The sequence below is a fragment of the Miscanthus floridulus genome, chromosome 2 (genome assembly GCF_019320115.1).
Source record: "Miscanthus floridulus cultivar M001 chromosome 2, ASM1932011v1, whole genome shotgun sequence".
In the NCBI taxonomy this organism is placed as follows: domain Eukaryota; kingdom Viridiplantae; phylum Streptophyta; class Magnoliopsida; order Poales; family Poaceae; genus Miscanthus; species Miscanthus floridulus.
The window spans coordinates 4,191,552-4,216,147 of record NC_089581.1 but is presented as its reverse complement, the minus strand read 5'-3'; the positions used below and the strand labels follow the sequence as shown (position 1 = coordinate 4,216,147).

Here is a 24,596-nt window from a genome sequence, read left to right as displayed (position 1 = left end):
GCAAGTCAGCAACAGGTAGAAAATATCATAACAGAAGTTGGATCCAGTAGTCTTCGAGGTAAATTTTGAGTTAAATTTTGTACTACGCACACAGCAATTTTTTTACATACATCATCATGAATCAATTTGTACATGCCTAGTGCAAATTGAATCAATAAGATGTGCAATTTGCGACTGCTAACCCGTAGGATGATGCAGGACAAAACACCAGTTATATAGAAATTATGATGTGACAGTGCCGGCCTAAAGAACTGTGAGCTGGCAGTCCATCGTCCTTTACCGGACACACTCGATCTCTTCTGATTCTGGAAATTAATAGCAAATGCTCAGTATCAGTATCTCACTGCAAATCTGCAACGATTGCACATGCACTTGCATTATGCCGCGTTTAGTTTCGGCCGGAATCCGCATCTGCACAGTGGTGTCCAAACATTGACTAATTAGACTCAAAAGATTCGTCTCGCAAAGTTCAACAAACTGTGCAATTAATTTTTGATTTCATCTATATTTAGTACTCCATACATGTACCGCAAGTTTGATGTGATGAGGAATCTTCTTTTTGCATAGTGTCAAAGTTGGGAGTTTGGAGGAACTAAACAAGGACTTAGTTTACTCTGAAATAGCACTGGAGCTTAATCTACAGAAAGAGGACTACTGGAGCAGTTCTCTTTTCATTCTATCGATCTATCCGAGAACCAAACCCAATTTACATCCAAAAAAACCAAGCAATTTCTCCACTCCTGATTAGTTTACATCGAGCTCTACAAGATTCAGAACTCAAGGGGTGGTACAACAGAAGTAGGAGAAATGGCCGCTTGGGCGTGGCATTGCCAGAATCACAATTCACAACAACCTAACCGAACATCATTCTCCGTTTTCAGTTACCAGCAGCAGGATCAGAAGGATGGGAAGAACTTGTTGAGGTTGAATGGGAGGGAGTAGAACTCCTCGCTGCGCGGGTCAGTCTTGAAGGACCTGAACCTGTCCCAGAAATGGTGCCCCCGGTCCTTCCTCACGGTGCCGTCTCGCCTGTGCAGGGTGTTGTCCAGAAAATACGCCACAGCCCCGGCAACAAACGCCTTGGAGGAGAATACCACGTTGATCATATCATTGAACTGGACATGAGCACAAGGAAAAGCATCTCTTAGTTTGCAGCTCTTCAGCGTGCCAAATGAGCAGTAAAACGAACTAGAAGGTGATTTCAGAAGCACATAACACCAGAAAACAATGTCACAGAACCATGTCTATAAACTTTAAACCGATGCAATGCAAATGCAACAATATCAAATTCCACTGTGCAAAGTAGCAGGTAGAACCAGAACCATGATGTCTATAAACATTAAACCATATTGCTCTTATCGTATAAAGACCAAAATGTGTTTCGAACTGGATCTTACCCATCTTGCATGCGTGTGTACTGGACCGAAGCCTGCGACGGAAGTGTATTCATTGAAATATTGTGGCACGGACAAACCCATAAACAAAGAGAATCCCAGGATGAATTTTGTTTGGAAGCTATTCAGGTTGCAGAACTGTAGGAACCCAATACCTGCCATACCTGTTTGTACAGGAGAACACATAGCCATTTCATAATAATTCAACAATTCTATATTAAAAAGATGCAAACTTTAAAATTTGCTTCGTGCTACGTACCAACATATGCGAAGAGAAGACAATATATAGCTGCGATTATTGGGCCAGGAATTGATGCAAAAACAGCTCCAAATTTCCCTATAAAGGCATCACAAAACATTACCATCACAGACAGTTGATTAGCATTAGAAGTGCAGGAGCATAGTATGAATTGTTCAATTGTATCTGTCCAGATAACAAGCTTAAACAAGCCAGTCTTAAAGTTAACCTTAACTACTTAACACAAAGTATTACAGCCAAAAGCTGTTGAATACATGATCACATAAACGCATGAGCCGTACCAAGGATCGAGAAGAATATCATAAATCCAGCAGAAATCTGCACAACACGTCTACTACCAACGCGTGTCAAACCGAGCAGCCCAGCATTTTCGCTGTTCCATAGCAATATTCAAAATCAGACAAATGTTGAATAGTATTCAGATCACATGATCACACTATAAAAAGTAGTTGCAGCAGCCATCTAGAATCTGCTTACACAGATACAGAGGTTCCATTAGCTGTTCCAAATAAGCCACCCAGCAAAATGCCAACTCCCTGGAATGGCACATAGACAAATTAGTTGGGTAAGTCATGCTCAGATGTCATTCAAAATTTCAGATACACTAACAGCAAATAAAGGAATTTGGACGATACCTGCCACCCAATGCCACGACTCATGACGGAAGGAGGGCATGGTGTTGCACTGGCATACCGTGAAACAGCAATAAATGCACCAGTGGACTGCATCATGCAGTAAGGAGTATTAGCTTGAAGATGATATGCAGTCCCATCTTGGATAACAAAGCTGCTAACATATCATGGGTTTGTCCAAATAACATACCTCCACAAGAGCAACAAAAGAAGCTGCCATCATAGCAAAAGCTTCACCAGCATCAAAGGTTGGTGCTCCCCACTGAAATGGATAAGGTACACTTATCCTGCAAATTGTAGATCAATAATCTATCAATCTAGTAGCCATGGAGCTTTTTGTAGGATGTTACATTCTGAATAAGTACACAAAACATACAAAGCTCTGCCTCTTAGGTTGGGAAAGAACATGCAGAAGGATGGATTATATTTACCATGGAGCGCCCCCAACAAGCCCAGATCGATCAGTGCGGCAGTGGAATTGGGTTTTGGGAGCAGCATTCTTATAGGCACCGCCAACCGTCAGGAAGAAGGCATAAAGCCAGATGAGGGCAATGGACATTATGACAGCAAACCGCTCAAAGGCAGTACTCAGCAAGGGGACCAGATGTGGTATGTACTGCAAAAGAGAAACAGAAATTGTACATTGTTCTCAAGGATCCAGCAACCGTTTTGGTTAAAATCACACAACAGGAATTCCGGATGCATCCTACTACCTGAGAAAGTGCCACAAGCAGTAAAATCTGTGGAAGACCAATCTCTACACATTTGGCAACCTGCAGGGTAAAATAAATTCATGTTACTATCTCACTGTTGCTAAATACATCATGCAGGTATAATATAGGGAAAATGTAGTACATGTAGAGAGACATACACTTGGAAACCCCAGTTCATAGAGCCCGAATCCGACGAGGGCAACCAAGGGAGCAGCAGACAGCGGGCTCAGCAGCCTGCAACAGGAGTAAGCACAGACAGATGGGATCAGAGGAGGTACACTGGGACCTGAACACACGAGGGGGGCGGCGAGAGCAGGAGACGAACCTGACGACAATGCGCCAAAGGCCACTGAAGCCCATGATGATTTGGAGGGTGGAGGCCACTATGAGCGCGCCTTGCGTGCCCCGCATGATGCGCACGAATTTCTGCAGCAAAGAGATTAATCCGTGCTATCGGTAAGCCAGGCAGCCTCCGTTGGACTTGGAACCGGGCAGGACAGGAAGGCGAGGAGGCGCACCTCGTGGGGATCGGCAATGCCGCTGTAGCGGCCGGCGAGGATGATGGAGATGGTGGGCGCGACGAAGGTGTAGGAGGCCCCCATGACGGCGGGGAGGCGCGTGCCGAGGAAGCTCTGGATCAGCGTGTTGATCCCGGCCACGAACAGCAGCGTCTGCACCACCCGCGCCTTCTCCTCCTGTGCGAGAAAAAAGATAGAAAGCGGCGAGCTTTCGTGTCAGGCTCTGGCGGGCGGCGGCGGACACACACACAGAGAAGAGAGAAGAGAGAAGAGAGAGGAGAGAGTCGGGGTCTCGGGGGGGACGTACATTGCCGCCGCCCATCTGGGGGACGAGCGCGGTGGGGATGATGACGGTGGTGCCGAGCATGACGAGGTAGTGCTGGAAGCCGAGGAGGACGGCCTCCGCTGCATTGCAAACAAGGGAGACGGCGTCAGTCGCGAGCCCGAGAGAGAGATCCAGGAAGCAACGCGCGCAGGCGGCGGCGGCGGCGGCGGCGAGGACAGACGGGGCGGAGGAGGAGATGGGAGGTAACGGGGGGAAGGAAGGAAGGAAGGAAGGGCCTACGCCATGGGGGCGGGCTGGTGAGGCAGTAGGAGACGGAGGGCAGCTGGTCCCTGACGGCGTGCGGCTGCAGCTCCTCTTGCTTCGGCGCCGGCGCCGCCATCTCAGGAGCTGTAGTACGTTTGCCGCTTCTCCCTCCTCTCTCTCCCTCTCTCTGTCTCTCCGCTTTTCGTGGGAGGTGGGACGCCCGAACGGGAGGGGGCTTAGCGAGTGAGCTGCAGAGGAGCTAGTGTGAGGAGTGAGAGCTGCCGAGGGTGCCCTCGTGGTGGTCGTGGCGACGCGCGATTTGAAGCAGACGGTGCGGTGCCCCGTGAGTGGGGAGGCGCAGGCGCAGGCACGAGGCAGCGCACTGATGACTCCGCGGTGACTCACGTACGCAGCGGCTGGCCGGCTGCCACTGCCACCGTGCCACGCACATCCAACGGCTTCCCCGCGGCCGAGCAGTAAAATATTCTCCCACCGTCCCGCGGCCGAGCAGAGGCACCCGCGGCCGGGCCGCGTCAAACCGGGTCTCCACTCCGTCGTCGTCCTCCTGCCCGCTCCACGTGATCCTCACCACACTAGCTCCTCTGTACCCGTACGGCGGCCGCCGGGGGTACTGGGTAGAGCTCTGCATGCACAGGGAGTGAGCAGCGCGGTGGTACCCTTTGCCTCCGGCCTCCGCGTAGGTGCCGAGTTAGGCCCCGTTTAGTTCCAACCCAAAAACCAAAAATTTTCAAGATTTCCTGTCACATCGAATCTTGCGGCACATGCATGGAGTATTAAATGTAGACGAAAAAAAAAACCAATTGCACAGTTCATCGAGAAATTGCGAGACGAATCTTTTAAGCCTAAATAGTCCATAATTGGACAATTTTTGCCAAATAACAACGAAAGTGCTACAGTAGCCAAAAGCCAAAAATTTTCGGAACTAAACACGCCCTTGCTACGGCCATAATTCCCCACGCGGCCACGCCTGTCGTGTCGTCCTCCCCGCGGCGTGCGGTACGTTCAAAAAAAACACCCCCGCATGGCATGGGTGCATGGCCGTTGGCCGCACACGCACACGCACGCCGGTTTCACCAGTTTCGTTGTGTTTGTTGCGGGCCTCGCGGGCGGTGAGTGCATGTTGCTGTTTTCAGAAGCACAATCAATACGCCTGCTGCATGCAGGTGTCCGTCCTCCTGGCGTTTCTCCCAGCCCCAACTGCAGCTGCAGCTGCAAGGAACGAAGGTGCTGTTTGATAGGGTGGCCCGTGGGCCCAGGCTACAACGCCCTTGTTTGATGTCTTGGGCTCACTCGCTAGCCACGCCCCTTGTTTGATGTCTTGGGCTCACTCGCTAGCCACGCCCCCGCGATACAAAGGCCCTCTTTGGCGCAGCTCTCGAGGGCTCCAGCTCCTCGTCTCGCGACACCGTAGATGCACTGTAGCAACACTGTCACATGAGCTGTTTCGAAAATCGAGGCAGAAAATGAACTGGGGAGAGGAGGAGCCGGAGAAGCCACGATTTCGAGCTTCTCCGGCTCTGTGCTACAGTAGTGCTACGTATTTTGTACACCTAAATATATACACTCTCATCTATAACATAATTAATTTTGGATCTATGTATAAGGAACATTACTAAGAAAGATCAAGAATAGAGCTTGTCTCCCTTCGCAACCGTGTTCTACTTGCTCTACAAACGGAAAGTGGACTACAAAAAAAACTCAACGGGAGTGTCACATCAGCGATCTACCATATGACCTAGAGTGCAGAATGCATTCACAGGTAAATAATATCTAAGCACCATGCTTATATAATGTCAACCACTTAACCCACGCGTTTCTTGGGCTAAGCTTTTTGCGAACATATGCATAAACTCATTATCAATCACAACTATATCAAGTATATAATTAGAGCAAAGTTGGAACATAATAAATAGCAACATAATATTGAAGTATGACAAAGTCATAAACAAAGAGGTACAATGGCTATACCAGTCTCCAGGCGACAGATCTGGAATCCTAAGCAATAGCCCACACTCTACTTGAACCTTGCTAGCTAGCATATACTAAAAACTTGAAGAATTGGAACTCTATTCTCTTCTCTCTGGAAACCCTAATTTCTGGTCTGATATTGACTTATGGCAGCGTGCTCTAGAGGGGGTAGGGGCTGGTTATATAGGCCGAAGCGTCAATCCTGAGCCCTCAGATCAAACCGACTTAAAGGACGGCATGATAAGGACATGACACACATGCATATGACCATATTTGGCACATGGTATAGAGGGATAGGAGGTCAGCAAGGGTGTCCAAGTCAAGAAGGAGGTCCAAGGCTAATTCGGTTCGAGTCCCCAGGGTGGAGGCCCAAAGCAACTCAAGTTCGAGTCTGCCTCGGCCTCCAGGACCAGTCTGCCTTAAACTAGTCACGTAGGATGCATACAGACTCCGTTTTCGACAATCTACATATGGTTGGAAAGCTAATTTGATAAGAAAGCCAATACAAGTGGTCTTGCATCAAAAGGACTTCAGAATCAATGAGAATCATCGAAACAAGTCAGCATCCAGAATCTGCAAGGGTGCTGCGACACCGTCTGTTGGTCCATTGGACCGTGTATCGTGTTTGGGCCTATTAGGGGGTGTGTCTAGGGTAGGCGATGACCCTAAGACCTTTATAATCATACGCCGCTGCCATCATTAGGTTTTGGGTTTTTCTCTGCGACACCGTCTGTTGGTCCATTGGACCGTGTATCGTGTTTGGGCCTATTAGGGGGTGTGTCTAGGGTAGGCGATGACCCTAAGACCTTTATAATCATACGCCGCTGCCATCATTAGGTTTTGGGTTTTTCTTAGATTAATCTACCAGAATAGTTTTGCCGTTCATCGGTTTGTAAGACCCTAACTTCGTGAGATTAATCATTCATCTGTAATTTGGTTGCTTTCTTTCTTGTTCTTGCTTGTGTTCTTCGTTGCGCAGGCAGGGATTAGCCTTCTTAATGAGGTCAACCAGATCAGTATCTCGGTTGATAACCAGAGGAGTTGTGGTGCTAAGATTGTAGGGTTCGATCTTTTGATCTAAAGCCGGATCGGTGTATCATTCTCCGCCACAACAATAGTTATCACTACCTGACGAAAGATCGGGATCCCCATTCCCTTTAAGTGGTAATCAGAGCTTCAGGTATTACCATCAGGTTTATCATTACCCTAGTTTTATTTTATCTTTGTCCTATAAAACCAGAAAATTGCCCCACAAAAATATCTGTGTTCATCGTTGTTTTTCTCTCATATCCCATCACCCGTTGTGCTATTGCAATATTTTTAACTTCAGTTTGCTTTATTGAACCATTGTCCCTCGTAGGTCATCGTGTTGCTGTGTTTAATCGAGTCATTGGTCTTGTTTGAGTCTATTCGAGCACCTAAAGTTGGTCGCCGGTGGTCAATAATACCTCGGTGTTTTAGATTTTCCTCTTCTTTTAATTTGAGTGAGTTTGCGTCTTTGTGCTTGGCATATTCTATAGCCATGGATATCTAGTATAGAGTGCACTGCGAGATCTTAGTTTCATCTCCATGGCTATAGCTTGATGTTTCTTGTGCAAGTCAGAAAAAAGGGGAAGAAAATTATTGCGCAATAGCAGTTTCCTTTGGAGTAAACATATCTGGCTTCTTTCGTGATAGTAGGAAAAGAATACAGATACTTTTTGATCGCCATTAATTAGAGATCGATCTCTGTTGAAGTGAGAAGCAAGGAAAATATGTTGTTTTGCTTTGGGCCTCCACCTTAGGGACTCAAACCGAATTAGCCTCGGGCCTCCTTCTTGATTTGGACACCCTTGCTGGCCTCCTACCCCTCCATACCATGTGCCAAACATGGTCATATGCATGGGTGTCATGTCCTCATCACGGCGTAGATGCAACCTAGGAGGTGGTGTGAAACAATCCCGATTTCCTCGAAGGGAAATCCACATATTCGAAATATAACGTGATAGTCCCAGGTGATCATTCCATCATATTATCAAATAACAGTCGATATCACAGTCATGCATCGAATACTTGTCTTAAAGAGAGTACAAATAGCAAGGTTTACTCATTATTACATCGCCACTTGGTGGAATCACTCAGAGCATGCAGCATCCGGAACAGCATCAAGTATAAAGGCAGCAGATGTCGACTCCATCTTCTCAACCAAACTTGAGCATAGGAACAAGACCTCTAATCCTCCCAACCGTCTCCCTGGTAGTCATACTCGGGCCCAGAACCTATCAAACAATTATTAGTACAATTTGTACTGGCCACTAGCTCCCGCCCTATGCTTTGTGTTTGCTTTGTGGTAGTGGAATGCAAGGGTAGAGCAAAAAACCTATTTGTGGCTGTAGTTTCCTATGTGAGTATGTCAAGTTTTAATAACAATTCATCAAGTTTTAACTCATCTCATCCACACGTTCTCCCATCCCATCACACACATCTCACCACTCTCAAGGTGACAAGGATGACTCCCACTCGTACCTTGCCTCATTGGCTAAGGATGGAAACCAACACAAGAACCTAGGGGGAAGAAGAAGAAAGGACTCCTCTCACTAATCAAGGGAAGCATAGGTCATAGGAATGTCCATATCCGAGGACACGGCTATACGTATAGATCGATCAACTCTACAGAGCGTGTACACCTGGAACCACAAGATCACCATCACCAACGGTACCTCGCCTAGACTGATACCGGGCTACCTCCCAACCGGTGCGATGCCACCCTACCACTCAACCCTAGGCCACCCCAAAGTCCACCGAAACACTAAGACCGTGAGACATAGTACTAGCCCCCCAGGGGTTACTACACTGTCTTAGGAGGGTGTGGGCTAAACGCCTATACCTCCCTATACTATCTACTTCCAACCTAGTAGTAGTGGCACTGTCCTAGCTGGTTAGCATCCATCCCCCACCCACTCAGGGATGAGTGGTGTGCACGTAGGGTCTTATGTTCTGGTTCTCTTGACATACCAGTCCTGGACCGGACATGATATCTTCTTAAAGGGGATAACCAGCACCCCGTGCCTCGATGGCACCTCCATCCTAGGACTTCATCCCACAAAGACACTCTACCCTGGGATCTCATCATCTCACATGCACCTGCCACAGGTACCACTCATAGCGGATGCCTAGGTCGCACCCCCTGGCAAGACTCATTCAATGACTCATCATAAGATCCTGCCCGATCAACTCTACCCTCACCACACACCCAAAACGCACGCTAAGATCTCCTCGGTTGTTACTAAATTACTGGCACCTAGTGCCTTAACCACTCACATACAATCCTCCACCAAGCATCACATCACAGATTTAATGCGTAGTAGAAGTAGTAGCAAGTAAGTAAGCGAGCGTCTAACCTAATAGCGGGTGTGCAGGAGTATAGGTTGCGACAAGGTAATGGCTCACAAGTAATTCTACCATGCAACCTATCATAGATCATTTGCATAAAAGTAAAGCACTAGTATCTACATTGTAGCATGTCTAATAGGATTCTACGAGGTTGGGTGGGACGTGGCACCTGGCGGGTCGTCCCCAAGCTCCTCAATGTAGTCGGGGCCATGCTAATCAGTCTGTGGCTCCTCTAGGTCTATCAAACAAGACATATAGCCACGATAAGCGACCCCTATAGATGATCACAAAGAAGCAATAGAAATTCAAAAGATTAAAATGTGTGGCAGAATTGCCTAATCTAATGCCCTCCAAAGAGTACTTGTCTTTCATTAGACACTAAGTACCCAAGAGAGTGCACTAAATCATGCCGTTTCGTCAAGCACACCCTAAGGGAGAACTCAAAAATCCACATTCTTTTGTTAGGATCATAAATGAGAGAATAAAGCTTATAACATTCTTAACCATTTCTTACATCACTTTATTACAACATTAGAGTACTTAAACAAGTTGAATGAAATAGTGAAATTAAGACAATTTTACTTGTAAAAGAGTTTATACAGTTTAGGTTTACATTTGTATCTTGCAGCGGAGAACAACATATGATCAGAGTTATAGCGGAAATAAAGGTTAATGGTGAATCATTAACATAGTAAACATTTATAAACCAGATATGATGATAGATCATAAAACTTTTCTTCTAAAAACTTTTAGTGAGGATTATAAATAAACACTATGGTCATAGCGTGAAAGGAATCCTCTCTGAGCCCACCAAGAGGTTTCCACACACAAGAGTCAGATCTATGTATCCTTCGATCAGCTACAATAGGGGGAATAAAACCCTGAGTACTCGATTGTACTCAACAAGACTTACCCGACAGGAGAAAAATAAAAGACTCCAAGGATATGCAAGGCTATCTGGCTTGTGGGTTATTGCATCTACATGAAGCATTACTAAACATGCGTCCTTATATTCAATTTTTTCAGCAGTCATTATTAGTTCATTAACTAACCATTCTATGTAAGCACCTATGCTACTTTCAAGCATGTGGTAAGCAATCAGAACCGTTTTACCATCTTTCATATTCCAGTTCTTACTATGGTGCTAGACCATAGCCAAGTCATACCGTCTCATAGAAATGATGATTCACGAATCAATGTATCCCAGCTAGGTACCCCAAAACACATGCCTCGCTTGTACCCTAGGCACAAACAAGACCAACCCGTTCCACTCCTATCAAGGGGTCCACGTCCCCGTTCAAACTTGGACTCTAAGCCCCCAACACCTAAGACCCAGTCTCAGTATGGTGCTTAGACCTCCACCTAATACCCACCCCTAAAAGTCGATCAGGAAAGAGCCAGAACCCATGACAAGAGAGTAACAAGTCTTCCCGCTCCCATAAGCAAATATGTGCTCAGGATAATAAGTTTGTGACCTGACTACCATCCACAGCAATGGACGGTCCTCAATTGACATAGGAGGAATGAGTGCAACTAGAGCCCCGCTCGATTGCCCAACACAATCCAATTTCAATTCCAAAGTATAGTTTCGCTCGATCCCCAATTATTATCGATTCATATTACATGTGATGATAATAGTAACAATAATATCTTTTCCTATCTCTCGCGAGTGATAGGTAATCACTCGACTTCTACCGGAATCCTATAGCATAGCAATCTACACGATCCTATCATACTAGTAAGACTCATAGGATAAGGATATATTTATGCAAGTGAATTTCATTCAACTCCTTCAAACTTAATGCACAAGCATAAACTAAAGTGCAGAATAATAGGGGTTATGCACTAGGGCTTGCCTGGGTAAGATATAACCAAAAGTTAGCATTCCATCATGGTGACATGATCATCAAGGCACCATCTTTTCCACTACTCTGATCATCTCCATGATCCATCGTTGTTCCTATTATGACATATGTGGATGCAACACAGAGACATAATTAATTAATGGTAACCACAACTCTTAAAATATGATTATGCCTCTCAATCTATGAGCTAGCTCTAATGTCTAATGTACGAGGCTATATATCCACGTTGTTGCATAATGCATTGTTTCCCGATAAGTGTTTTAGTTCTACAATCCCAAGGTGTTTCTTTACTTCATTTCATTGATTTAATATATATTCAAACTAGGGCTCATTAGCTATCTTAGTAAACTAATTATTATGGAGCTACAAAAATTACATTGAGCACCTAATAATATTAGTAATTTACTGTGAAATTTTTAGAGCCAACACTATCACCAATTTGTTACAAAATTCCTACAAGTTTATATCTTAACAATATTAAGCATCTTAATTTAATTAGGTAACTCTTGAAAATACTATGAAGCTATGTGAACAAGATATACTAGCAGATAGATCATGATTTTAGGAACCTAACAAAATTAGTTTCACTATTTTTGGTCAACTACACAAATTTATATGGAATTTACAAGTTTGCCTTAGAAACTAAATTAGAAAACACTTTAGGAAAAAGGAAAAGGCCGGTGGCGACTAATCCAGCCCAGCAGCCCGCGAAGCCCCCATGCGGTGTGGTCGTGCTCGGCCGGTTGGCCCAGCAATGGCCCATGGCAGGAGAGCCCCGCGTGCTCACGCTTTTGCAATAGAGGGCTCGCACTGTTAGACAAATCGAGCAACACAGTGAATCACTATTTCATTAGACTCAAGCTTTGCACAAAACACCCTGCAAAGTGTTGTCTTTGCAATAGGTGGCTCCCCAGTGTGCCCACGCGCGACGACGTGGCCCACCGGCGACAACTATGGTTACACTGGCCATCGACAAGGGTCTTCAGTGACCTACGGTGGCCGAGCATCTAAGTTTCAGCAGCGTGCTTCTAGAGGCAGTGGTTAGGTACTGGGAGAGGCACTACAGCATAGCTGACCATGGTGGTGGCTGGGACAACACATTTCATGATGACGGCGAGGCCGTATCGGTGACCTAGAGCCCTAACAGAGGTAACATAGTGGCGGAAAAGCAGTCAGAGCTCACCGAGGTGCACGCGGTGGTGACGGTTGAAACTGGGAAGGGATGAGGTGGTCTGGCCATGTGCGAGCTGGCGAGGTAGTGATGCTCTGAGGCAGAAACTGGCGCATCACCTCGTCACCAATGAAGCTTCTGATCAAAAGAAGGCAAGCACAGGCATGAGGGGGTCAAGGAGAGCTTGAAACACCCATCAATTGAACTCCTACTAGTGATAAGAGGCTCACCCTCAACACGAGTACGACATGGCAACGAAACCGATCGGTGGCGAGCAAAAACTTGAATCTAGCTGGCAATAGGGCTTGACTGCACCTTGATGTGGGTCGGGCTGCTAGCTAGCTTCTATTCCTAGCTACTAGAGCACTGAATTGAGATGAGATATCATGGATAGTGCGCATTTAACTTGCAAAGCGGCATGGTTTCATCGGCAGTAAAGGGAAGATAGGGCAGCGACCCTTCAAGGCTCGACCAACTTTAGCTGAGGCTACGTTAATGAAACGAGGGCATCCACATGGGTGAGGCTTAGAGAGAGCATGTCATGGAGTGCCAGGATGGGATGGCTTAGCCTTGGTGGGACACGGACGGTGGTAGTGAAACATGGATCACATGCAAGGCTATTGCGCGGGGCCGGTGCAATGAAATGGCGCACGAGGAGGGCAGCGACATGGTGACTGCTCCACGTGCGTGAGGCTACACCCTCCCTATAGCTTTGTGGTAGGACCGGCTTGGTAAGGCTAGGCGACACGACAAGAGCAGTGCGGCGCGTAGGTGAGGTACGCGGTTGAGAGCGCGTTGCGCATGATGGGGCAGCTGCAACCAAGGCATAGTGGCTCGGCATGTCATGGTGTCAGCCCAGCATGCAGCAGTGGCACATGCAAGGGGCCTCGGTGGCATGCTTGGCACTGCCGAGGACACGACCAAGGCACGCAATAGAAGCACAGTAGTGCAATGGCCCAACCCCACTGTAGCCGACAGCCTGCACAGCAACGGGCCAGGCGGCGGCATGTGTGTGGTAGGGCACAGCCTGCAGGACATAGCATAGCTAGTGGCTATGGTGTGACAAACCGATGTAGTGACCGTGGTGAGAGGACACAACCGCCAACAACCGTGACCTTCTTGCAACTTCGTGAGATTTTTGCATGGCCCAAACGAGCTCAAACCCCTCTAACCGCTACTCCATTACAAAGATCACACTTTGGTGCAATCAACAGTGCCAAAACTCAGCTAGAGTGTTTAACTAAATTTTTTAGAAATTAATTGCCAAAATGGCATTGTCTACTACCTTTCCATATTTAGAAAAATTAAAGATTTCAGTTCTGGACTAACAACCACTAGCCCTTTTGCCAAAATTTTAAATGGTCTAAACCTTGTTAACTCCATCCAACAAGTATGAAAGGCAATAGTCCATACTTCATACTAACTCATACGAACAAAACATTTAAGCACTATTTAATTATTTTGCTCAATATAATTCACCAAAAATAGCACTTTAAACATGGTTCAAGTGTTTACCGACTTAACGAAAAGGGTTGATTTTAATTTCCAATTTGCTTTTTGAGCTCCCAAGAACATTGGTTAACAACCTTCATTTTCAAAAATTAAAGTTGCATTTTCAACTTTACTTAAGTACTACACACAAGTTATATTTTATTTTAGTTTATATAAATTATTTTTCATGCCAAACAATTAAAACGACTTATCCCATTCTTCTGGTTAGGATTTTCATTAGTACTTTTACGCACTAAGTAAGTTAACTTGGATATTTAGTTGAGTACACAAAAGTGATTCATATAGGATTCGCTTATCATTTCATGTGCGTTTTAAATTTTTAAAACCCAAAAACTTGTTTGACTAGTCTCTCTCAGGTCTCAATCTTGGTGCTAAGCAAGCTCATAACACCAGGGGTGTTACAAAATGCACTCAAACACAATACTATGATGTAGAGCTTATTTTTAGAAAATTTTGGGCACTGGTTTCATATTTTTCTAAGGCCGTATGGACTTTCTAAGTTTAAATCATTTTCTAAAAAAGAAAAATAAGAATTTTGAACAGTGAAGGACATGTGTCAGCACGTGATTGGAAGTGGGAAATATGGTCACTGATAGGTGGGACCTGCGGTCAGCAGTGACTGGCAAGTGGGGTCAGGTCAATGGTCAATGTTGACTGGGCTTAACTGGGCCCAACGGGCCAGGTCATGGGCCGGATATGGCCGGGTTGGGCTGGTGTAGGCCGGGTTGGCCTGGACACATGTCACTTGGCCGGGCCATCCATGTGACGCTAGCGGGCTATTATTGGGCATGCGCCTACGGGCGCGGTTCCTAGTGGTCCCCCCGGGTGTGGGTCCATGGTCCAGACACTAGGTCCATGGTGGACCGCGTCTACCTTCTCTCTCCTTTTCTTGGCTCACAGTGCACCCAGTGTAGGGAGAGGCACCGTGGGGTGCTCGGCCTGCTCTACTCACGTACGCCAACGATGAGGTCGCCCAGAGGTGGTCAGCGGTGATGCTACGGCCTCCCTAGGGCTTCTAGGCACTAGTGCGGGTATGGCAAGGTACTAAAGGTGGCTCCTTGGTGGCCGACAAGGGCTGCCAACGGTGCTTGGTGGTGGGGTGAGCTCGGTGGAGTGGTTGCAGCACGGTGAGCTCACGAGGCACGCTCGACAAGACTATCACGGCTCTCTCGAGTGGCCTTGGCTCTCTAGCAAGGGTGGCCACAGCAAGGGTTGCGGCTTTATGGCCTGCCAATGATGGCCTAGATGGCGAGGGCATGGATGCCCTGACAGTTCAGCTGCGTAAGCACCCAAGGCTCAAGAAGGGTCCTTTCTGTGCAATCACGGTCATTAGAGTGCTCATGAAGGTTGCGGCGGTGACCAATTTCCACAACAGAGTCCGCTCGGTGATAGCGCGCGCAATGGGGCTCTAGTGAGGTGTCGATGATGGTGACATGGGGCTAGGGCTATCCTCTGAGCCATCCAGCTAGGCAGCTAGGATCGCGGTGATGCGGTGGACCTCATCAGCCATCCCTTGTTCCACGAGGCAGCCAGGATCAATGGGAACACCTTTGACAAGGCGATGGCTTGGGGCATGGTGGCTTCGGTAAGGCGGATGCGACTAGTGTGCCTGGGGGTCCTACTTTCCTTTTCATCCAGTGTGGGTCATGTCCCTTGGTGAGGCAAGGCTTGCTGAAGTAGGCTTCCTACCTTGATCGGCTTGGTGACAGCGGAACGGCTCTGCCTTGGCTGTGCTCTGGCCATGTTGAGCGCGCCCAGTGCGGGATGTCGGCATTCTCGAGTGTCCAAGGCTCGGCATGGCCATGTGAGTGTTCGTGAAGGTGCGCATGGGTGCATGTGGCATAGCACGATGGCCTGTATGAATGTAAAGATGATATTATGAAGGGATACCATGATGAATGTTGAAAGTTACTGTAGGAGTTTCCCCTTACTTCTCTTTAGCATATTCCAAGAGCACAGAATCAAGAGGCCATCAGTTAGCTCAGAATGTGTCAGGCTATTGAGTGTTCTAAGAAATCTTAAGTAGTGAGACCTTGGCTCATGATTGGAGAGTTGAAATAGCCGATTATCTCTAGATTCCATCATAAAAGGTTACTAGAAAATTGAGATATAAATCAACTAAGTATATTTTGTTAGATGATTAGTTGTATTATAAAATAGTCGATGGAGTTTGGCTTAAATGTTTAAAATCAAGAAGAAGCAAGAGTATTGATGGGGGAAGTACATGAAGGAATATGTGGAGCTCATCAATTGGCTTATAAAATAAAATGGGTTATTCACAGGTCTGGATATTTCTAGCCAACAATATTAGAAGATTGTTTTAAATATTACAAGGGGTGTCAGGATTGTTAGCATTTTGGTAATGTTCAGAAATTGCCTGCATCGGCTATGAACCCAATAATTAAGCCATGGTCATTATGAGGATGGGGAATTGATTTAATTGGCTAGATTTTTCCATCTTTAAGTAGAGGGCACAAGTTTATATTGGTAGCAACAGATTATTTTACTAAGTGGGTTGAGGCGATTCCTTTTAAAACAATACCTTAAAAGAATATGGTTGATTTTGTCATGGAGCATATTGTATATCGATTTGGGATTCCTCAAACCATTACTACTGATCAAGGGACAATATTAACATCAGAAGAATTCAGAGATTTTGCTACCAGTATGGGAATTAAATTACTAAATTCTTCTCCTTATTATGCTCAAGCTAATGGCCAGGCAGAGGAATCCAATCAAATTTTGATTAAGTTGATTAAAAAATTGAAGAGCAACCAAGGAAGTGGTACCTGACACTTAATGAAGCATTGTGGGAATATAGAATGGCTTGCCATGGATCGATTAAATCATCACCTTATGTGTATTATATGGGCATAATGCAGTTCTTCCTTGGGAGATTCAGAGGATCAAGACGTGTTGCATTGTAAAATGATTTGACAGGTAAAGTCTATAAAAACCTTATGATGGATGATTTAGAGGACTTAAGTTGTCATCAGCTGCGCGCTCTTGAAAATATTGAGGCTAATAAATTAAGGGTTGCAAGGCATTATAATAAAAAGGCCAAGAACAAATAGTTTTGTAAAGGAGGGTTAGTTTGGATAGTAATATTGCCAATTGGGTCTAAAGACAATAGGTTTGGCAAATGGTCGCCTAATTGGGAAGGTCCTTATCGGATTAAACATTGTGCGCCTAGCAATGCTTATATTTTAGAAGAGGAGTTTGATAGAGCAATCAATGGAAAATTTCTAAAGAAGTATTATCCTAGCGTTTGGATTAATACTTGATAGCCAATTTGTTTAATCATCGGCTCTAATAGCCGGTACCAGGAGGGTATCGCCTTTAGATCAAAAAGAAAAAATAAACCGAAGGGGTAAAAGCTGATACGATATGTATTGCCTATAGAGCAAAAACATACACAAGGACAACCATGATTCATATTATGGCAGTTTCAGAGATGAATTCATAAGGAAAAGGCAAAAACTTTATTCATTCATCGTTTGCTCCTAGTACAAATTAATCAAACACCTTGTTCACAACATCTTGGCTAGTATTTATAGCCATGAAGGCGAGATGGTAGATATTTTGGAACGTGTAAAGCAACCCTAATTAATGGAAGGGGAAGCTCCGCTTCACTATTACCGAGGGGAACGTGACGTTGATGACTGAGAAGGAATTCAAAGGGTTTTGCAATAAGGGTCATTTTTAGATTCAGTTAAGTCAGAGTAAGTCAAAATCAGGAATCAGCTAATTTAAATTAGCTATTCTAGCTGAACCAAGAAGTACAGTGGACAATTAGGAATAGTACAGTTATCATCAGGTTTACACAGAATATATACTATAGATGCTAGAACATAAATTACAAGTTAAGAGCATCATGAATTGCTCTTAGTGCTTTCAGTCGAATAGCATCAACTTCTGTAATTTGTTGTTTGTCTTCTTTTGCTGATTCGGGAATGCTCTCGAGACTACTGCGAATAGCTTTGCCTTCCTTAACCTTGGTTAGCATCTCTTGTTTCTTCTATTTGATGGCCTTGGGGATCTAAGTCAAGTTAAACTCATGACGGTCAATGGCGACTTTCACACTTTCCAACTCCTGTTTGAGCTCAACACGCCTAAGTCTCAGCTGAGTCAGTTTTGGTTCAATTTTGGAAGAAGAATTCTTTAGATTATCGATCAGTTGTGCTAATTCTTTGGCTTCCTGCTTGTTAGAGTTCTTCTTAGCCATCAAAGCTTCATAGTCAGTCAGGTTTCTTTGAGCCTTTTTCACCTTGGGAGCTTGATCTTTGACATTGGATAGAGGTATCAAGGCTTCAACAAGATTTGGGGGTAGATCATTCCTAATGGTTAAGAAGATTCTTCTCATTGGATCTGCATCCTGGACCAAATTGGCTATGTTCCTCTCGAGCATTAACAACATGTCTTTTAGCTGATTTTTGGTCTCGTCTGATAAGATTTATTGAGAAGAAATGGCTGATGAGCTTATCTTGCTTTCATCTATATATTCCTTAAAGTTGAAAGAATAGCTCAAAGCTAGAGAGTTAAGTGCCTATATGTGAACAAAAGGAGTCTTATTAGAAATAGCAAATGAGTTGACAATGAGATGGATGGTGAGAGGGAGACAATATCTTTTCTAAAATAGATCCTGGCTAAGGAGAAGGAACAACCGATGATGTGTCAACATCCTTTTCAACATCTGATTGAATCGGCTCTGGGCTTTTGATGCTAGTGTCTACATGCATCAAGAAGCTTTTCAGTTTATAATTGCTATAGAAGGATAAATGAGCATATGAATTTCTTACCATCTATTGTTTGCTAAGCTAAAGAATCGACGGTTTGAGTATCAGTGTTAATAGGGTCCTCTTCAACTGGTGAGTTGTTAGATTTTTGCTTTTGTGGAGACATTTTCCTAGGTGGTGTCTAATAAAAGAAAAGGATTAGAGAAGAGTGAGGACTTCATAAGATTGAAGACTCGAGGAGATACCTTGATAGTATTAGGTGGTGAAGTAGAGAGGTTCTCATCTTCCATCGTCTAGGATTTGTTAGGGACATCAGTTGCTTCAATTGTAATCGGCTCCTTAGGAGGATTAGCCGATGAGAGATTAGCAGATGTTGATCTATGTGCCTAGGACAACAGTTGCAACACGGTGAGCAGATAAATAGAATTTTTGGAATAAAATCATTTTTATCCTAAATTGGGGGGCATGTGTTTACACCAAAATTTGAGAAGAAAAATGCGGGAAGTCAAAGCTTCTAGGATTGTATCATCAAGGAATCGATTAGATGTGAATCGGTATCAGCTGATTTAGATGCGATGTCAGAATCAGCTATTTTATAGATAACGTCAGCAGGCGGCGTCAATGGGCTATGCTTGAATGGTGCCAGCAAGATGTGTCGAACTCTACAAATAAGGAAAATTAGGGTCCAAGTTATTATTAAGTTAGGAAGTTTTCTTTTATTCCAAGAATTATAATGAGTCATATTTGAGTATAATTCATTAAGTTCTGGGTATAAATATTAGACCCTAGTTATTGTAAAAAATAAACACTCAATCAATACAATCTTTTTGGCTTTCGCCATTGCATTAGGAGTAGGAGTACTATAGATCTCGGCGAGTTCTTCAGCAAACATGGTTGCATCGACTGATCGACCTCCAGCTTGCTTGTGAGTACCGTCACGATTTGTATTGTGCTTATAAAGCTGTATCAACTGATTGATCTTTTATGAGCTATAATATAAGTTAGTTATCGATCTATATCATTGTTTGTAAGGCTGCATCAACTGATTGATCTCTTATGAATCATAATATAGATCAAAGTTATCGATCTTGTGTTAAATAACTTGTTGTTTAATACAATATCACCGATTATCAAATCTGCTAAGATTAGTAAGATTTTCCTTGTTGTTTTTGGTTGATTCACCAGTTATCGATCTTGTTATAATTAATGCTTTATTAATTATAACAAAATAACCCGATTGTGATAGAGATAGATCGGCATCATATCATCTTAATTAGTCATCCTTTGATCTAGTCACGCTTTAAACCTTATAATTGATGGCTTAATTCTGTTAGATTGACTATTTTATCTCTAATCCAATCAAACATATTATGCATCTTAAGACAAGTTTCAATCTTGAATAAACTCACTAGTTAATGAGATCTAATCTAATGACACTATCTGTTTACACCAAAATTTGGAAGAAGGGTCACAGGGACCCGAAAGCTCCAAAGATCATGTCATCAAGAAATCAATTATATGATCAGAACTAGCTAATTTGAACGTGAAACTAGAATCGACTTTCTTCAGATAGCGCCAGCGGATAATGATAAAGGTTATGATCGGCACCAGGACGAGACATGTTGGACTCTATAAAAAGGAAAAGATTAGAGTCCAAGTTATCTTAAATTAGGAATGTTTTCTCTAGGTTCAAAAATTGTAATGAGTCATGCTTAGATAGGAGTCATGCACAGGGCCCAGGTATAAATATCAAACCTCGGCTATTGTAAAGACAACAATCAATCCAATATATAAGTTATTTACTTTTTCGACTCTGGCCACCCCTTAGGAGTAAGAGTAGAGTAGATCTTGGCGAGTTCTTCAGCAAGTACGACTGCATCAATCCGGTCGACCTTCACTGCTTGTTGTAAGTATCGTCATGGCTTATATCTCTGTTCGTACGGCCGCATCGATCCTGTCGACTTCCACCGTGACTCTAGTATAAGTTAGTTATCGATTCTTGCCTAGTTCAAGTATGGCTACATCGATCCGGTTGACCCCCACTGCATGAACTAGATCAAGGTCAAGTTATCGGCTCTACCTTAGAATGATAGTCTTTGGTAGATTCATTAAGTTACCGATATTGCTTATTACTTTCATTATTCATCTAAATTACAACAATATCACTCTGCCCGATTGTGATTAATCTAGATCAGCCTTATATCCTATTTAGCCCATCGTTTGTTAATCTAAATCTGATCTAATTTATACATTAAACGATGAGTTACGTTTTATGGGCTGTTTTGCATCAATCTTGATCGTGCATAGCGTGCGGTTAAAGCATGCTGTGTCTTGAGTAGATTTATTGGCTAGCAAAAACTATTCCATGGCCCGTTATCACAGCCTGTGTGATTCTGCCTCATACCCAACTGCTAGCACCGTGAAGTGAGGATCGTTATTCGATAGATCTGTTCCTGATAAGGCATAACTTTAACTGTGTGCTATGCCTGAATCAACTATTTTAGCCAATATCAAGTGCTTTCATGAGCAGTTCGCATCACGAGACCATTGAAGTAAAGATAGGTTGAAAGATGCGTCAGCCCCATGATCTTATTATTGTATTATGGCCTACATGATTCTGCCTCATGCCCCACTAATATTGTTAATGAGTTAGGGTCGTCGAGTCTATTGTTATTTCTATGGCCTTCATGATTCTACCTCATGCCCCACTGGTCATAGTGATAGATGAGATCTAATATGTTCATTAGATTTATGTTTATTAAATAGTTAAATTGTGTTGAATTATTTCTTTATATAAAAAAGGGGTTCGGTTGCTTGTAATCATTAGCTCAAGGATATTATGATGAGTGCCAAAAGTTGCTCAAGGAGTTTCTTCATATCTCTTTCCAACATATTTCAAGAGCACAAAACCAAGAGGCTAATCATCTAGCTCAAAGTGCATTAGGATATCGAATGTTTCAAGAAGTCTTGAGTAGTGAAACCTCAAGTAATAATTGGAGAGTTGAAATAGCTGATTACCTTAGAAATCCATCTTAGAAAGTTACCAGAAAGCTAAGGTATAAATTGGCTAAGTATGTTTTGTTAGATGATCAGTTATATTATAAAATAGTCGATGGGGTGTTGCTCAAATGCTTGAACCAAGAAGAGGCTGAGGTGTTGATGGGTGAGGTGCATGAAGGGATATGTGGAGCTCATCAATCGGCTTATAAGATAAAATGGATTATTCGTAGAACTGGATATTTCTGGCCAACGATACTGGAAGATTGCTTTGCATATTACAAGGGGTGCCAAGACTATCAACGTTTTGGTAATGTCCAGAGATCGCCTACATCGGCGATGAATCTAATAATCAAACCATGGTCGTTTCAAGGTTGGAGAATTGATTTAATTGGCTAGATTTTTCCGCCTTCAAGCAAAGGACATAAGTCCATATTGGTAGCAATAGATTACTTCACTAAATGGGTTGAGGCAATTCCTTTAAAGACGGTAACCTCAAAGAACATGATTGATTTTTGTCAGGGAACACATTGTGTATCGTTTTGAGATTTCTCAAACCATAACTATCGATCAAGGGACAATGTTCACATCAGAAGAGTTTGGGGATTTTGCTGCCAATATGGGAATCAAGCTATTGAATTCCTCCCCTTACTATGCCTAGGCTAATGGCCAGGCAGAGGCGTCCAACCAGATTATGATTAAGCTGATCAAGAAAAAGATCGAGGAACAGCCAAGGAAGTGGCATTCGACGCTAAATGAGGCACTGTGGGCATATAGGATGGCCTACCATGGATCAATTAAAACGTCACCTTACGAACTTGTGTATGGCCATAATGCAGTTCTTTCTTGGAAAGTTCAGACTGGATCGAGGCATATTACGCTGCAGAATGATTTGTCAGCTGAAGTCTACAAGAATCTTATGATAGACAATTTGGAAGACTTGAGTTGCCTTCGGCTATGTGCTCTTGAAAATATCGAAGCCAATAAACTGAGGGTTACGAAATATTACAATAAAAATGTCAAGATTAAGCGATTCTCCGAAGGAGACTTGGTCTGGAAAGTGAAATTGCCGATCGGATCAAAGGACAGTAAATTCGGCGAATGGTCACCTAACTAGGAAGGACCTTATTGGATCAAACGGTGTGCGCCTAGTGATGCTTATATTTTGGAAACACTAAAAGGAGAGGGAGAATTTGGCTGAGCAATCAATGGGAAATATTTAAAGAAATATTATCCTAGCATTTGGATTAATACTTAATAAGCGATCTATTCGATCGATAGCCTTAATAGCCAATATCAGAAAGGTATCGTCTCTAGTGCAAAAATGAACCCAAAGGAGTAAAAGCTGATACAATGTGTATCGCCTATAGAAGCAAAGCAAACATGAACGAGGTGATGGGTATGAAGCACAAAACAAAGGGAAATCACTCAAGGAGAGGAGGTTGTTTGCTAAACGTCACCTATTACAAGCTACGGGCCAGAAAACACTTTGCCTACTATATCATCGGCCAGAGTATTGAAAGCTATAGAGTTGGCGGTGCTCATAAAATCCTCAACCAAGCGCTCATGCTCCCTAGGGTACGTACGTTCGGAAAACCATGGGGAAGAAGCCGAAGATTAAGGCCCGAACGGGCTTGTGCAGCAGCCAACGCCATGGCAGTGCCATGACGAACGCCATGAAGGGCGACCTCCCTAACACGATTCGGGATGTCATGCAAGCGAACCACCGGAATGGCACCCCTGGCATTAACAAATCCTGCCGCATGATCCACCGCTGATCGAAGACTATCCAACTGAGCAGTTAGATCTAAAATATTCAAGGAAATAGTGATAAGAAATCTTGAGGGCGAAATTAAGAAAACGGAGAGATAATGGCAGACATCTCACCCATGATTCTAGCTTCAGCCCTGGCCAACCTTTCTCTCACCAGACTGACCTCAGGATGGGGGGATCGGTCTTCAATCATGGCCAAAGCCAATTCCACTAGGGAGAGGCAGTTGGCTAGATGTTGGTCGGTCCAATCGATGAAGGCTAGCAGATCATCATTATCGATCTATCATCTTGAGTAACGAGAAAGCTGGCGGCGAATTGGTGCCAAAGATGACCCTAAAGGCTTGGCGGAGCTAGCCCTCTGATCCGAAGCGATGAGAGTACCCCAAGATGCATTCTCTTGGCGATGAAGGCGTTGGTGTGATGATGTAGATCCGTTGAGGGCTTCTTCAGCAGACCTCTTGTTGTTCTCCATGACCTCAAACCTATGGAAAGGCAGGAAATATACTAAAGATGGAAAAGGATTGAGACGACATGAGTTGTTTTTTGATCCACAGTCGTAGCCCATATATATAGCCCAAGAAAGCGAAAAGATAGATTTCAATGGAGGTGTGAAATTGAAATAAAAAACAGAAATGGATCAACACTCCGGAAATTTAGGGGATGGATAACGAAGAGATAACAGACTCGAATTTATTGCTTCCCCAGATTACAAAATATCGTGGGAAGGATACATTGACCAGAGATTAATCCACCAATACTTCTTTGGATTGAAGGGAGTCTGGATCTCTATAAGGCCGAAACTCATTGTGAACCGAGTCACATCGGCCCATTGATAAAATTATACCAGAGAAGAGGAAAGGTCACCCGCTTAACATATGCTCAGTAGATTTCTCGGTAAATTGAGAAACTATGGGAAAGAAGCCTAAGGCTTTCCCAGTGGGCGTTTGGAGGAGCAACAAGGGGAAGGTGTCCATACATTCTATCCCTCACAAAACACTAGAACAACTTTGTGAGCATGGAGAGGAGACTCAGGTGATATCACAAGAATTCTTCTAACCACAATAGCTGGTCTTCTAGCTCAATGAGGCGCTAGAATAAGTGATAGAATCACCCTATGCACAATAATTCTTCTAACC

At 44.0% G+C, this 24,596-nt stretch overlaps 1 protein-coding gene across 1 annotated transcript; it reads right to left on the bottom strand.

Moving 5' to 3' along the window:
- Nucleotides 1-525: 525 nt before the first annotated feature.
- LOC136537701 (nucleobase-ascorbate transporter 6-like) lies at nt 526-4,382 on the bottom strand. The gene is made up of 14 exons (XM_066529660.1): nt 4,082-4,382; nt 3,824-3,921; nt 3,517-3,693; nt 3,324-3,424; nt 3,157-3,232; nt 2,999-3,058; nt 2,717-2,901; nt 2,476-2,572; nt 2,289-2,375; nt 2,131-2,189; nt 1,935-2,026; nt 1,654-1,731; nt 1,398-1,558; nt 526-1,115 (listed from the first exon to the last, which is right to left on the bottom strand). The coding sequence occupies exons 1-14, from the start codon at nt 4,179-4,181 to the stop codon at nt 897-899; spliced, it is 1,590 nt and encodes a 529-aa protein (XP_066385757.1). The 5' UTR covers nt 4,182-4,382; the 3' UTR covers nt 526-896.
- Between the last annotated feature and the right edge of the window lie 20,214 nt (nt 4,383-24,596).